General features: G+C 30.1%; 1 protein-coding gene and 1 long non-coding RNA gene across 2 annotated transcripts; one reads left to right on the top strand and one right to left on the bottom strand.

Annotated features, from left to right (window-relative positions):
* Positions 1-8,090: 8,090 nt before the first annotated feature.
* Positions 8,091-11,190, top strand: LOC114398382 (fatty-acid-binding protein 1-like). The gene is made up of 4 exons (XM_028360570.1): positions 8,091-8,496; positions 8,864-9,113; positions 9,961-10,052; positions 10,888-11,190. The coding sequence occupies exons 1-4, from the start codon at positions 8,145-8,147 to the stop codon at positions 11,019-11,021; spliced, it is 828 nt and encodes a 275-aa protein (XP_028216371.1). The 5' UTR covers positions 8,091-8,144; the 3' UTR covers positions 11,022-11,190.
* Positions 11,191-14,827: 3,637 nt separating this feature from the next.
* Positions 14,828-16,476, bottom strand: LOC114398110. The gene is made up of 4 exons (XR_003663504.1): positions 16,352-16,476; positions 16,023-16,240; positions 15,776-15,892; positions 14,828-15,317 (listed from the first exon to the last, which is right to left on the bottom strand). It is a non-coding gene; the product is annotated as an uncharacterized LOC114398110 (long non-coding RNA).
* Positions 16,477-16,845: the final 369 nt, after the last annotated feature.

The following is a 16,845-nucleotide window of genomic DNA, read 5'->3' as shown; positions in this document are numbered from 1 at the left end:
TTGACGGTCCTTATTAACAACCGTAGCAATTGTTTTTTCTATTCAAAGAAAACTTTAAGTTGGCACTTCGATTGACGTCAAATATGTTCAAGATCATGTATGTTAGTATTAAAAAATGTACCCGTGCGCGTGAAGAATACTTTCAAACGTGCTAACTTTTGGATGATCGAAATGACTATATGGTAGACAATACATATATATCTAAAAATATATTCCCCATCTTTGGGTCTATAATTAAGCTGCACATGTGAAATGAATCCTTTTAATAGAGCCCTCCATTTATGTGAAACAAATGTCAAATGTTAATTATGAAAAGAATCTTTGAAAATGGTATCAATAGACGGTTTCCTTTTATCATATAGTACTTGTTTAATTAGTTTCATCAATATCACAAGTTATAATTTGTGTGTTTTCCCAGAAATATTGTTCGTATCAAATAGCTCTATTTTACGTGAAATTAACTTCTTGTGGTGTTTTCCCATCACCTCACCTGCATCCATACACATTTGGATAGATCTCTTGCATTAAAATAAAAAGAAAACGGTCGAAGATATAAGATCAGTTGCATGCATTCGAATAATTCCAACAATAAAACAAAAGTGTTCGCACGACATTGATTATATACCCCCATTTATGGATGAAGGGAGATATAAGATCAATTAAGTGGTCGAAGAAAAATGATGAAAAAATGGTTGAAGAAAAATGAAAGAAGAAGAGATTGTGGGTTCAAATTTTCTCCAACTAACAAAACTAATGAATTAATATTTGTCTTAAAAATAAAATAAAAAGATGACGGATTATGAAGGCATGTGTGAAGAATACTTTTAAACGTGTGCTAGCGTTTAGATGAAATGATTATGGTAGGCAATACATGTATCTAAAATATGTGCCCCCTCTTTGTGTTTATAAGCTGCATATGTGTACTGAATCCTTCTAATAGAGCCTTTCACTTATGTGAAAACGAATGTTATAATGTTATAAAAAGAATTTGTGAATTATAGAACTTTTATCACACTTATTTTCTGTTTTTCAGATTAGTTATATTAGTTTTGTCAATGTCACGTATAATTTGTGTGGTTAAGTTTTCGTGAAATATTTTTCATATCAAATAGGTCTGCTTTACGTGAAAACAACATGTTGTGGTGTTTTCCCATCACCTCACCTGAATCCATACACATTTGGGCAGATCTCTTGCATGCATTCAAATAATACTCAACAATTAATGGAATCCATTGTTAGGTCAGGCTAATGTGATGATTTGGTGATTTGGGCAATCACATGCATTCAAATAATACCAACAATAAAACAAAAATGTTAGCACCCATAAATACAGAGCTGTTTATTGTTAATGTGGCATGTGGGTCAGCTCCTGCCAGTTAACCTTATTATAGCACCCATAACAATTCGTGGTTAATGGGAACTAAGCTAGATTGCTTATTTCTTAAAGTTGAGACAGAAATATAGTGAGTAATCCCCTTTAGCTTCTTTTAATATACGAAAATCATAAAGACGGTTCTATATTAAATATATAATTTTCATTTTGGTTTTTGTTATTTTATTTTATTTCTTCTAATAATTTTATTTTTATTTTAGTTCCTATAATATTTTGTTCATTCCCTTTGAAAAACATTTGATAAGGACTAAAAGCAAACGATCTACATATTATGGAGACTAAAAAAAAAGATATATATTAGAAGGAATAAAACAAAAAAAAATACAAGGACCAAAAATTAAGTAAAAAAAAAATTAGAAGCCAAAAAAAAATAGGACTATGTTTTAGGAACAAAAATATATTTTAAGTTTTTTTTTAATGGAAAGAAATGTATCCATCAATGTTGCTATCATTTTTATATTTTGTTTTCAAATGATATTTCATATATACAATTATTTTTTATTTTTTAATTAATTTATTTAGTTATCAAATATAAAATGAAGTTTATCACATATTTTTTACACTATAGAAGACTATCTAAAATTAATTTTTTAAAATATCACATATTTATTGTATATTATAATTTATTTACATATAGAAAATATAAAAGTTGTTTACATCTTAACATAATAAAATTGAATAGTTTAATACATATTTAATAAAATTGAATAGTTTAATACATATTTATAATATTTTACAATGTAACATAAATTTCCACTGGGATGATTACCAGTTTCATTAAAATATATATTTAGAACCGTAATTTTTTTCATAAACCCTGGTATATTAGTATGCCATGAAGCTTAAAATAATAAATTAACTATATATAAACAAATAGAAGCTAAATATAAACAGATAATTAATTCGCCATATACATAAGAAGTTAATCAATTCCAATACTGGAATAAAAAAGAGATGAAAACGTATACCTGGAATGTAGATTCTTGTGGAGGAGATCAAATGACGCTGAGTAAAATTAAGCCTAGAGAGAGTTTTCCTAACCAGACAAAATAAAGATAGAGAAATATTTTGGTGGATGATAAAATAAAGTAAAATAAAAATGTAATGTTTCCCCCCCAAAAAAAATAGAGACTGTGATGGTGCAGATATGTGTGGATGTGATGGTGCAGACTGATTCTTTTTGGCTTTTTTTCCCCTACCTAGACTAACCATTATGAAATTATTGCTCTTTTCTGGAACAATTGTTCCATAAGAGTAATGGAAGACATTATGTAACTACTTATCCAAAAGAGATGTAACATAATTTCAGATTGAGTAATTCAGAACACAAATGTGTTATTATCTTTCAGATAATCAGTTCTGAAATAATGTTGGGATAATTATATTATGTTATCCAAAATGCATTTGGATTACACAATCTAGAATCATCCCTACATTATTCTAGAACTACTTATTCATAGGGCCAGCTATTTTTTCACTTACAAATTAGGATATCCGACTAGTAGCATCATCGTATAGTAAAAGGAGAAAGATAGAAGAATGTGAGAGAGCAAATTATTCTAAAGAAGGGTAGTTAGGGCATAATAAAAATTTTAGGGAGTGCTGTTGGCAAAAATTGATTTTCAGGGAGTAAAGGCCTAAATAAAACATGCTAGCCCAGTTTAGGATGGGCTCAAGACGTTGGAATTGTCCTTGTTTGGAGTCCAAGAGGTCTAATGAAAGTTGTTGCTATTTACACTGCCCTCCAATACTTATAACTCCCCCTGTTCTTTTTCTTCTCCAAAATATCCTCATTACTCACTCTATAGTCTATCCTTATTCGTTAAAACACACTCCCCCTTGTATAGTAACCTCCTCTCGATCATCGCACTCATCACACACTTTAGCACTGACATCGCCTTCTTGGATGATTAGTTCTCCAAAACCACGACCGTGCACATCGAGAGAGGTTCGACTATGCCCTTTATAATGGTTGTGTTCACTTCAATATTTTGACCACTGAAGAGTGTTTGAGAATTACGAGGTTTATGGACGGATTTAAATATATTTAAATTTAATATAATTTTTAAAAATAAATATCAAGGTTTTCATGATTTTTTTTTATTCGTTGGAAAAGAAATACAACGTTCTCCCAAAACTATCCTGAAGCAGAATAGTTTGAAGGAGAGGGGAAGGACAATGCCAAACTGAAAAGGCTATACATTGTGTAGCACCACAATTATGGTTTCCATGATTTAATTACTATTAATAACTCTATAATAAGTTAAATATTAATCTTACCCTATTTTCAATCCATTTATGAATTTGACCATTGGGTCTCTTGTCTTTATTCCTATTATTTTCATTTCTTATCTCACTCATGTGCTCATTACAAAATGATTTTAAAAAAATAGAAATAACTTATTTAATAAAAAGTAAGAGTTAAAATACTTACTTAATCCAAGGTCTAATTTCTTAATATGTAAAAATAAACTTGTTGAATTTCAAAAGAGTTCATATTTTTCCAAGAACTTCTTCTAAGATGCTAACCATTGTTATTAAACACTGACAACCTAATGTAATCATTAATCCACATATTTATTTGATCAATTCAATCAAGAATATAAGAATATGATTCTCCTCTGACTTCATTAATAGTCAAAGGTCCATAATATACATAAATTGCCAACGATACAATTGTAATATTAGGCTAATAATCAGGAAACAAATATTACCTAATAAATACAAATAACAGAAAACAAATATTACCTAATAAATACAAATAACTATTTTTTAAATATATACATATTCTATCACACCCTTGCAGTTGAAGCGGAAGGTTGTCGTACGCTGAGACTATCCCTTCCCTGACATCTTGAAACAACACCAAAGGAAGACTTTTTGTGAAAACATCAGCAATTTGATAATGTGAGGGGACATGTAGGACACGTACTTGTCCATGGGCAACTTTCTCACGAACAAAATGAATATTCATTTCGATGTGTTTAGTGTATTGATGTTGAACTAGATTTTCGACAAGATATATCGCACTAACATTATCATAGTAGACCAATGTAGCTATATGGATAGGACAATGTAACTCCAAAAGAAGATTGCATAACCAACATGACTCAAAAACCACATTGGCAACACCTTGATATTCGGCCTCAACATTGGAGCGAGATAGTGTGGGTTGGCGTTTAGAAGACCATAAGAGCAAGTTATCACCAAGAAACACACAATAACCAAAAGTAGATTTTTTATAATCTGGGCAACCACCCCAATTTGCATCTATATAAGAAGTCAGAGAAGTAGCTAATGAGGGATAAAGATGCAATCCAGAGTGAAGTGTACCCTGAATGTAGCACAGGATGCGCCTGAGAGCATGCATATGATCATCCATCAGATTATGTATAAATAAACAGATCTATTGTACGACATAAGAGATGTCAAGTCTCGTGAATGTGAGATACTGGAGAGCAAGTTTCGGCAAGACTACGGTAGTGAGAGGGATCCTCATATGAAGGATTGGTTTTAACACTAAGTTTCGGTTTAGTACCAACCAGAATTGGACAAAACTTACAAAATAACATGTCAGCACGTTCAATGATTAAAATAACATGTCAGCACGTTCAATAATTTCTTTTGCATACATGTATATATTCTATCAAAAAATTTATATCATTAGTTATTTTCATTTTTTTAGTTTGATATTTGTATTTTTAAAAATAAATACGTAAATATAATAAATAAATCTTGATAATAAATACATGAATTCAAATTCTCGTTAATAACATCATTAAAACTCATTATCAGGCCATTATTTTTTTGTTAACATCCATAGTACAAAACATAAAGCCATTGAGAATGCACCCATTGTGATTAAGTACTCAATAATATAGTCCTCTTAATAATCCTTTTCAAAAATTTAATAATTATTGTTCCTTAAAAATTCATTTTCAATTAAATGTTTCACTAAACAATATGATGTATTAAGTAAATAAATGAAAATAAAACTATAAAAAGATGAATTGTCTAAAGTGCTAGTATTATTTTATGCTGAAAATAATTTGTAAAAAATTCCTTACTTTATAATTTATATTATAAAAGAATTATACAAGATATATCGAATTCCAATATATATGATATTAGTGGTAATTATATATTAATATTATTTATACACTATTAAACTTGTACATTACAGATAATTATAAATGATAAATTAAAAAAATATCACAAAGAAGGTTGCTAGCTAACTAGTGCTCCAAGGAAACTAGTTGAAAAATTAAAAGGAGAATTTTTTTTTTATCAATAATATATGAAATTACATTTAAAAATTGTGGGGGAACACATTTTTATGCATCTCAATAAAAAAAATTCATCTTTTAATTTCTTAACCAATTCTCTTAAGGTATTAGTTAACATTTTTTGTATTAATTAATATATTTTTTTATCACCATAATATTCGTATAGAGTATTAATCAATTTTATTGAGGAATAATCGGATAACCTGATCATTTTTAATGAAGTCTCTATTTTCAAATCACTTTTTTTCATTTATAGGACTTCTCGAACTCGAAGTCATACTTAAGGAGACTAAGTCTAATACTACTTAGACCAACAATATGTTGGTAACAAAAAAAACTTTTGTCTTAGATTAGAGATTATGAATGTTTCCCAACCAACTAGCTCAGAGACTAATCCAACTTATGACGTGTATTACTCGTTGACCCAAAATAATTTTAAAATGAAAGAAATTAGACACTAATTCTCCTACTATATAACTTATTCCTCCACATGTGAATAAAGCATAGACTTACATTTGTGTATCAACCCTACGGCTTACATGTTGGTACCAATTATATTTTTTCAAAATCACTTTTGATTAAACGTCCACTAACTAATGTGATTTATTACATAAATGCAATTTTTTTATAAAAGATTATCCTATTCATTACTTTTTATATGATCTCATATAATTTTCACAATACATAAATTCTCTCCTCCTTAATCAGTATCCTATGGCACTGGATATCAACACTGATTTTATACTATAAAAGATTATTATGTAAGACCAGGGTAGTAGCCAAGTTGTTTGTGAATTATTTGGGCGCAGCTCGTTAGTTGCTCACTTAATCTCGTTCATTTAATTAAATAAATAAATCCAATGAGATTAGGCTTCAGTATCTAAATGAGTCATATATATATATATATATATATATATATATATATATATATATATTACATAAATGATATTTTTAATGTAAACATATCTACCTCTTAAAATAACGTTAAATTAATTAACTAGTATATTTTCTATTATATTTTTTAACGTTACTTATCACATGTTAAGTTCATTTTGCTAGTAGTATATAATTATATAATATTAAAATAGTTATTAAATATTATATTGTAAATTTAAAAAATTATTTAAAAAAATTCATAAAAGAAAAATAATTAATTTATAAATGAGCTAAACAAGTCAACCTGAAGCTTAATATTTCATAACAGGTAAGTCCAATTTTTTATTAGACTGAATTAAATAAATAATTTAAACTTGAGTATCATGTTTTTAACAAGTTAAACAGAGCTCAACTTAATTCTACTGGTTTACACTGAAACATTAAATTGTGATATATATTATATTGATATTAATGATATTAATCACGTATTAATAATTTTTAAAACTATCAAACTTAACATACAATTGCAAATGATAAATGAATCAATTATTACAAATTATTACTGTTAGTTTTATTTTATATTTTGAGTCTGATATTTTTATTTTCAACAATTAAATTAATAAATATAATAAATAAATGCAAAATAACTCATTAATGAATGCATAAATTCAAATTCTCAATGATAAAGCTATTTAAATCCATTATTATTTCTAATACCTAATAATAAATATATATTTAAAATCCATTTTCCATTGTTTCAACACTTTTGTTTTAATTCTTTAGTTTTAAAATTCTAGTAATTTTGGTCTTTAAAAATGTGAAATACAAACAATATTTCTCTCAACAAAAAAGATAAAAAAAAATAATTTTAAAAGTTAAAGGACAAAATGAGAAGCGTTAACCACACATTTTTCTAATGCACTTTATTTTATTAGTTAAAATTTGTTGAAAATAATAAACTCATGAGTAAAATCAATTATATCATTTTTATGATTTCTAACCAATTTTAACTAATGGTATATATATATATATATATATATATATATATATATATATATATATTATAGAAAGAGTGTTTCAGAAACTACATTGCCAATATTTTTCTATTTTTTTTAATATTTAAGAGATTAAATTCCAGTGAAAAAAAGATTATTGACTTAAACATTTTTTAAAACAAATTTATTACTTAACGTAATTTTAATATTTGTTTTTTATATAATTTTCTTCTACTTTTATTTTACGATAAATTATATTTTTTTTAAAAAATATTTTGAAATGTTTTTTATTTTTATAAAAATTTAATATGTTTTTAATCCTTATCATTATATTTACTAAAATCATGTGATTTTAGTTCTTCTTAGAAACATGAAGAATTAAAAACAAGTCTTTATGGATAAAGGTACTCCTAGAAACTAGAGTTTTATTAAGTTTTTATATAAAAAAAATACTACTAACATTCTAGAATATTTTGACTTTTGAGGGAGAAAAAAAAATATTTTTTACCACCTTTATTTAATGTCTACGAGTGTAGTAAATTTACCTTCTTGCGATGTCTTGGCTTCTGAAATAGTGAAACTAACGAAGCAAAGATGTCGTCCATGCTGCGCTTCCCTTTCTCGTTTCCTCAGCCCCGAAGGCCTCAATTCCCTCGCCCATTCACCGCATTCGCCGCCGCCGTTGCCGGAGCCTCCGCCGCCGTCGTGGCCGTCTCCTCCTCCGACCGCTCCTTTCTCCGGAATGCTCTGAATTCCTTCTTCTCTTCTGACCTATCAATGCCTCTCTGGGGTTCACTGAGTTTGGCCGACAGTGGGGTTTCCGTGGTTGAGTCAAAAACCGGAACTTCGTTCCCTTCGGTTTTAGACAGTTCTCAGAAACTCTGCGGAATTGGCTTGCGGAAAAAAAGCATTTTGGGATTGAAGAACATTGATGTATACGCATTTGGTAAGGCATTTTATTTTCCTCAACCCTCACTAGTTTAAATGTAAAAATAATTACAAAAAAATGATCTTTTCCCAATTTAGCTCCGCACTTTCCGATTAAAGAATAATTTTGGATCTTTTAACTTTGGTTTTATCAAGTGGAGATAACTCAAAAAAAAAATCTAGGTAGATTCCCTTTTGGATGCAGTATCTGGAAAGTTTTACTGTAACTTAATTTTAGTGTAAAGTTTGCTAATTTGCAACTACTTTCAGCTTGGTTGGACAAAAGGGAAGGGGAATTGTTGGTTTGGAATGTATATTATCAAATAGTGATTAGGGGAAAGATCAAACTTTTATGGTATTGAGAAAATTTATGTCATTTGTTGTAGGTGTTTATGCTGATGATGAGGACATAAAGAGACATCTTTCTGAGAAATATGGGAAGTTGTCTGCGTCTGAATTGCAGGGCAGTAAGGAGTTTACTGAAGATCTTATGGAAAGTGATATTTCCATGACAATTAGACTTCAAATTGTGTATGGGAGATTGAGCATTCGTTCTGTACGTAGTGCATTTGAAGAGTCTGTGGGAAGCAGGCTGCAAAAGTTTGGGGGATCGGATAATAAGGAATTGCTTCAAAGGTGAATAGTTTCTTCAACTGGCAATCTCAGTTTCATATGTTAAGAATTCGTCGTTACATTATTATGTTTACTTGTGTGTATAACTTGTCGGGAAATTGCGATCTGAGACTGAACCGTCACTTTCAAACACTCACACACTTGCAAAAGTGTTTGTCAAAAAAAGTATATATGTGCATGTCACTGTAACACTTCAGAACTCTCTTAGTTGCATTTTTAGCATTGGGGAAGTTGGCTTTTGGTGGGTATTAAATTTGAAGCCTTTTCTTTTCTCTTTCTTCTTTCTTTTCTAGCTCTAGCGCACTGTTTGGTTCAAAGGAAGGAAGTAAGTTATTTTAATGGAGGGAAAGGAGACCTTGTTTGGTTTGCATAGGGAGTGGCGGGGAAATAAAGCAATTTACCATTATATACATACTGTAGATAAATAAAGCTGTTAAACTCAAATGTTCAAGTTAAAGATAATTTAGTCAGCATAACCTAAAAGTTTTAAGTACCGTCTCTTCCCTCCAAATCCTCCCAATATCAGAGGGGAGGAGAAAATATGAAAGGAGAAATTTTGGCCCCATCACCTCCCCACCTAATATTTGAACCAAACAAGCTGTTTTTAAGAGAATACCTCCCTTCTCCTCTATTTTCATCCAACCAATTACTAGGCAACTCAAAGATATCTCTAACATGCTTTAAACTTAAATGCATTTTATAATTGATACTGATATATTAGCTTTGATAAACCATGGGAAATTTTATTCCAAGTATCTGTTCATGAGATGTAACTTTTTCCATCTAAATGGGTGAGAATTTTCTGTTGTTGCATATTATGATTTTACTTTACTGGCATGCTGTGATGTAGCTTCACTTCACAATTTAAAGATGAATTCAAAATTCCCCGTGGATCTGTAATTCATCTCTCAAGAGACAAGGGCCATGTTCTCCGTACATCAAGTAAGTCATCTTTCTCCATGTCTACATTTCCATCTCAAGTTTCAGAATTTATAATACAGTTAAAAATATTTTTCCTGCTTCGTGTTTTTTGTACAAGGAAAAATCAGGTCTTAATAGTGATTCAGAAGATTCAGTTGAGAACTCATGAATATGTTTCTTCTTCTCTCTACTTCTTTCTTCAATTAGAACTGTGTCTAACTTAAGGGGTGTTCCCTTATACACCATAGTCCAAACTGGCTACATGAAGCTCATGTATTAATCAGAAAGTCAAATCCATGATCATATTTTATTGATACCTTTCCTAAAGCAAGGAAATGGGTGGAATGAAACAACTACTACTGTTTTATATTCTTCAACTGACAATATGATAATGAGAAAGAGTTTTGTCTCAGAATTCAGGTAATGTTGAAAAATGGATTATGCGTTTTCTCTTTTTAGTTTGCACTGAATCTTTTGAGAAATTAGCTTTAGGATCTGATAGTAATTGACCTATCGGGCCACTTTTACCCTTACTAAAAATAGCTAATATAAATAGCTCAAATAAAGGTTTCAATTTTTTGTTTGAAGTATCTAGTACCTTATGCAATTACACCTTGCCACCTTGGTGGTAAGGTTGTTATTCTATGGAGACCATTGTTAAGCGTTTAACTTGGAGGGACCTTTCAAAGTGAAACTGGTACAGTGTGCTGTATAAATGTTCTTTAAACAATGCAAATCTTTAGCAACTAGCATTAGGTGTTTAAGTTACTTTATATTATTAATGCGTATGCTTTATATTTTTTCTTTGTTACATTACAACAAGATTTTTTACATTAATTTATCTTATTTCTTGTAGTTGATGGACAGGAAGTGGGAAGCATCCAGAGTAAACTCCTATGTAAGTCAATTCTAGATTTATATTTTGGTGAGGAACCATTTGACAAACAGGCCAAAGAAGAAATTGAGCTCAACATGGCTTCTTACCTGTAGAGTTATAATGTTAAACTAAGAATCTTCTCTAAGACATGAATTCTGTACCCTTGTCAATTCCGTGCTTCGAGTAATTTTTGTTTGCTGAATCATTATTATTAATTTAAACATGTTGATGTATACCTTGAGCTTCAAGATTGCAATATGAAATTAGTCATATTTCTAATAACTATCTTACTCTGACATTTTTTTGGAGTATCGACTATTTCGTGTGATTCATTCGTTTTTTCCCCCCTTTTTCACACGTACGAAAAATGTAACATCTAGGATCCGATGTGAGGAGGACTTATTCTATAGAGGAGGCTAATGTGCCCTATAATAATTTCCTATTCTGATTTATACTAAAAACCCGTACATCTTAGTCTTGAGATTTCTAAAGTTCTAATCTCACTTGTAGAAGAGGAAAATTTCTGAACTCATACTAATTATTATGCATGAAATATCTAGGGTATATTTTTTTTTTTGAGTACCCAGATTCCATTTGAGATCAAGTGGTATTATTTATTGCGCATGTAATTGAAAAGCAGAAAAAGATATACTTTTAGGCATTATATGCTTCTTCTGAAGTGGGTTGACAAGACCTAGATTTGTTTAGTTTATGAAAATGGAAATTTGATCCTCATAGGGAGTTTAACTTTTATACTATAACGCTCTTAAATCTCAATTAAAGCAAGTTGATAGCACACAGGTGATTTTAGCTAACAAGAAAAGCTAGACTCAGGCATAGTCACTTTAAAGATATATGCATATTACTGGATCTTAAATTGTAATAATCCTAATCACTATCACATTACTAGAATCCCCTTTTATGTATAATTCGTTAAACATGTTAGTGTTAAGATATGTACAGATCTTGTTGTGTCTAAAATAATTATATCTTTGATGAAATAAAATTTGGGTTCATTAAGAGATATAATTTCCTTCTCTCAATGGAGTTCATTAAAATATTCTGTCTTATTAACGTTTTATTAGTTAGTAGGGAGATTCTTGGAGATGAAGGGGCAAGTATACGACTTTGAAAAATATATCATACTTTGAAGCAATGGAACGAGCTCAAAATCAAATAAGAAATTTCTGCATATAATTTGTCACTCTGGATTCTTTTTTCATTTGATCTTTATTGCATTCCCAGTAATAGAAACAAGATGATTGCCGATTTGGCACCTATCCCAACGAGACTAAAAGGGAAAATAACATTATGAACGATGACGCTTGTTCAAAACATTTATACTGATTTACATGACTTTTTGAAAGAGCACTTTCTCAATGAGAGTTTATGGTCTCTGGGTTACAATATGCTCCATAGTAGAAGCCCTTGGCCACTGTGAGGAATGAATTCGTGACATTGGAGTGCATGCCGTCTGAGGAGTTTTGGAGCACCAATTGCACAAGTTCCTGCATGTCTGATTCTATTTGAGGGATAGTGATGCTGGTTGGACTGAGGTTGTCGTTGCCACTATCATGTGCCTAACAAGAAATATAAAAAATCAGGATCTGGAACTTAGTCTAGGCATCATATTTAAGGGCTTTAGAAGAGCTTTTACACATACATCTTATTTAAATATATAAAAAAGGCTTGTAACATTGTTTTTAATGAAATAAACTTTATAAAACAAACGCTTAATTAATACACACTTTAATATCTATTATTGACCTTGTTGCTTTGATAATTGCGGAGCCCAGGCCAGACTCTGTTAGTGACTACAAGCAACCTATGGTACTGTGGATTGAGATGTAGTTCTTCTCTACCGAAGTTGTTCCGTTTGTTTTGCCAACTTGACAGCCAGCCTTGCCACTATCATTTTCAAATAGGCTTAAATTCACTTTTGATTCTTCAGTATGATTTTGGGCCCTCAAATTCTATTACTCATTTTTTCTTAAAGAGGCAAAATCAACATATAATCAAAACCATTGACTGAACCACAAGATGTGGCCAGGCCAAGGCAAACAGTACAAACAGATAGACAATCTTGATCTATTGTTAATCTATCATCAATTTTTTAATGTAAATTAATGGCGTAGCATCTAAATGGCAACATAACACTAATTAACGTGCTGGCATGACAAATAACTTATTATTTCACACATAAGTTACATGACATTGATGGTTGAAATTTTAGTTTCTACTGTGACATTAATATTATTAGTGTCACACCATCATATGTATTGGATTATCATGTCATTTGTCAGGTCAACACATTACTTTGATGTTATATTAATAACTTGTTAAAAAAAGTTATGACAAACTAATGATAGATCAAAATTGTTAAATATTAAAAACTTAGGAGCCAATGGTGCAATAAATGTTTTTGAGGGAACAAAATTGCACAATTGTGTATATAGGAACCAAAGCATTTCAAATAAAATGTAAAGTTTTAGTGAGAAATTTTAAAGTATTCATTAATTTAAGAAAATATTTCTCTGTATTTGCATTTTATTTTTATAAATAATTACAAAAATGTATTTTTTATATTTTTGCTTTTAATTTTCAAAGATTTGTTTAAAAAAGTAAGGTTGTTTTTTTTTGCCGGCGTAGTGTATTTAGAAACGAAATTTACCTAAATGGTATAAGTGAAAAAGAAATTACCAAACTAGCATAAATCAACCGGCATGCCGAAATTGTAAGAAAATAGATAATGATAGTGTCTACTTATTCGTTTTATTATTATTTTTTAATTGAAAATTAGAAGTCAACAATCTAATGGAGAAACATGTACCTGATTAAGAGCTTATAATAAGGAAATGAGGGAATAATTTATTGGGATGTTATGTGACTAGAGATTCACATTAAAACTTAATTCAATCATATAGTTTAAATTGTTGACTTGTCATCTTTACGTAGTTAGAAAAAATATATATGCACAATACAGAATCTTAAATAGTAATAATCTTTCTTAATTGATAGGTAAGTTTAATCTACTAGGTTTTTACTCAATTCTCATAAATTTTCTAGAGGTCGACCTGAAACTGGATCAAGTCATGATTAAAGCTAATGTATTCCAACGAGACTAAAAGGGAAAATAACATTATATGTACGGTAACACTTGTTCTAAACATATTTTTATTGATTTACATCACTTTTTGAAAGAGCACTTTCTCAACATGGGAGTTTATGGTCTCTGGGTCACAATATGCGCCATAGTAAAAGCCCTTGGCCACTGTGAGGAATGAATTCTTCACATTGGTGTGCATTCCATCTGAGGAATTATGGAGCACCGATTACACAATTTCTTCCATGTCTGATTCTAATTGAGGAGTAGTATTTCTGGTTGTACCAGGTTGTCGTTGCCACTATCATGTGCGTGCCTAACAATAATTGCAAATATATATATATATATATATCAGGATCTGAAACTTATAATCTAGGCATCATATTAGAAGTGCTCTTGTTATGGAGTATTCATTTTATCTCCTGGGTTAACACTGCGCTAAATTAAGTCAATATTGACTTGAAAATAACTGTTACGGAAGTTGCATCAACTTCTCCTATTTATCTCAAATCAAAGTACTCATACAGCTATAATTGGCACCTACGCTTATCCCAGATATATTGGATCAGAAGCAAATAATGAACTTAAGCGAACTAGCCTCCATATATACGCCCTAGCTATACGGCCTCCACATGGGAAATTGGATCCTCTTCATTTCCTTTTCTCTCCATTTCTTCCATTTTTATAAACTTTTAGAAAAATAAATCAAATGGAAATGATGCATTCTTTATGAGAAGTAATATTTATTTTCTAAAAAGCTTAATAATAAAAAAGTGGAAAAAAAAAAGAAATGGAAAGAATCCAAACCCTTCCACATGACACTTAACAAACCTAATGACTTTTTCCGCCAAGAATGTTTATATATGCAAGGAGATCTTGCAAGTATACACAACTTCCCTTATTCTCACTCTCTAAGCTCACATGCTGACTTGATCATCCAAATCCATGCACGTGGCTCTATCGGAGTTATTCACCGTGGACCACCACAAACCACCATACGAGTCGCTAGAATCTTTCTCCTCATGATACATCGCAGAACAGTTCTATAAGAGCTTTTACACATCTTAATTAAATATATAAAAATAAGTTCCAACTTCTTTATAATGAAATAAACTTTATTAAATAAACGTTTAATTAATACCACACTCTAGTCTCTATAATTGACCTTGTTGCGTTGATAATCACGGAGCCCGTGACAGACTCTGTTAGTGACTTCCAGCCATTACATTTATAATTTGCACAATCAGCTCAGTTCTCTTCCAAAGCAGGTTCCTTCATTTTCCCACCTTGACAGCCAACCTTGCCACTGATTAAAAAAAAAAGATTTATTATTTTTTTACTCTTAAATTTTTTCAGATTTCTACTTTTAGGCTTTAATCTAAATTTTGACCGATTATAGTTCTAAAACTATTTTCAATCACCATTTTTAGTCTATATTTTCAACATAATATAACAAGTTGAGAATCTAATAACTTTTCACGTGATGAAGGAGTTTAACATGAAGTCACATATAATTTTTTTGTATGAACTATGTTCTTGTTATTAGAAGGATTAACAGAAAATAACAAGGGCCAAAAATAATTTTTTGTTTTATTAGAAATTCAATGTAAATTTTTTATTAATAATTTAAAATAAAATTCATTAATTTATCAAAACTCAATCCATATTTAAGACTTTCACATATTTCATATAACTGAAACTGTTTTGAACGTGTCTGTCAGAAGTGCATAGAAATTTAGAAAGTTCAGAAGGGTTTCCACTCACTGCTTGATTCAAAATAATGAGAAAATTCGTGACCATGACACCGAAACATTTGTAACCCAAGGTAATCAAGGTTTGTCAGCAAAATCTCCAGGAGAACTCTCTCTCTTGTTCAACTGCCTGCAAAAAACATTTAACAGGATTTTGTTGCATCACCGTTATTATTTTACCATAAACTAGTATTTTCTAACAAGCTAGCACAATAAATGTGTGATAGGGAAAACAATGAATTAATGGCATGCTTAATTACTTGTTTGAGTAGTTTCGTCCGTAGATTCTGTTATTGAACAAATCTACAAAAGCACTCTTAGTTTCTTCATCATTTATGCTCAACCTCAGTGTCTGAAGCAATGCAGCAGTTTTAGCCCATGCACAGGCTCAAATATGCTGGCTGCTGCTATAAAGTAAGCAAATAGTAGACTTTCTTTGCTCAACCCAAATCCCTCTAGTCCTGCTTCAGTATACCACCTAATATACATGCCATTGCAAATTAATTAATTAATATTGCAATTAACTTTACTTTTGCTTTGGTCAAATTAGTAGCATATAATGGAGTTTTTTCTGGGGGGATACACTCACCTTTGGATTTGTTCCCATTCCGCACAATGCTCTGCTTGACAGTTGTTGTAATCCAATTTTGTAAGCTCGAGATAAACACCACTGTTCACATAGGGCATTCTGTTAAAGAAGAATACTAATTTAATCTATCTAAAGAGGTGAAGGATGATTGGATATGGAGAGAAGACAGCTCAAAATATCTTGATGGTGAAATCTGCTTACCGACTTCTGTGATATTTAAAAAAGACTTAAAAGTCAATTTAGTTCCTATAGGTTTTTCTCTGTAAGTTTTTTATTTATTTTTAGTCTATAAATTTGCACTTCAATTAGAATTTAAAATAAAAAAACTCAAATTTATATAAATTAAAAATGAAATAAAAAATATATAACCTTTTTTATTAAATAAGAGATAGAGTAAAAAAATTAATAAAGGAAAGAAAAATAATGTAATAGAGAGAGATAATTAAAAAATAGTATAAATTATTGTATATATAAATATAATATATACTTGACTA

This window comes from Glycine soja, chromosome 19, assembly GCF_004193775.1.
Source record: "Glycine soja cultivar W05 chromosome 19, ASM419377v2, whole genome shotgun sequence".
Taxonomy (NCBI): Eukaryota; Viridiplantae; Streptophyta; class Magnoliopsida; order Fabales; family Fabaceae; genus Glycine; species Glycine soja.
This window is presented reverse-complemented; position numbering and strand designations above follow the sequence as displayed.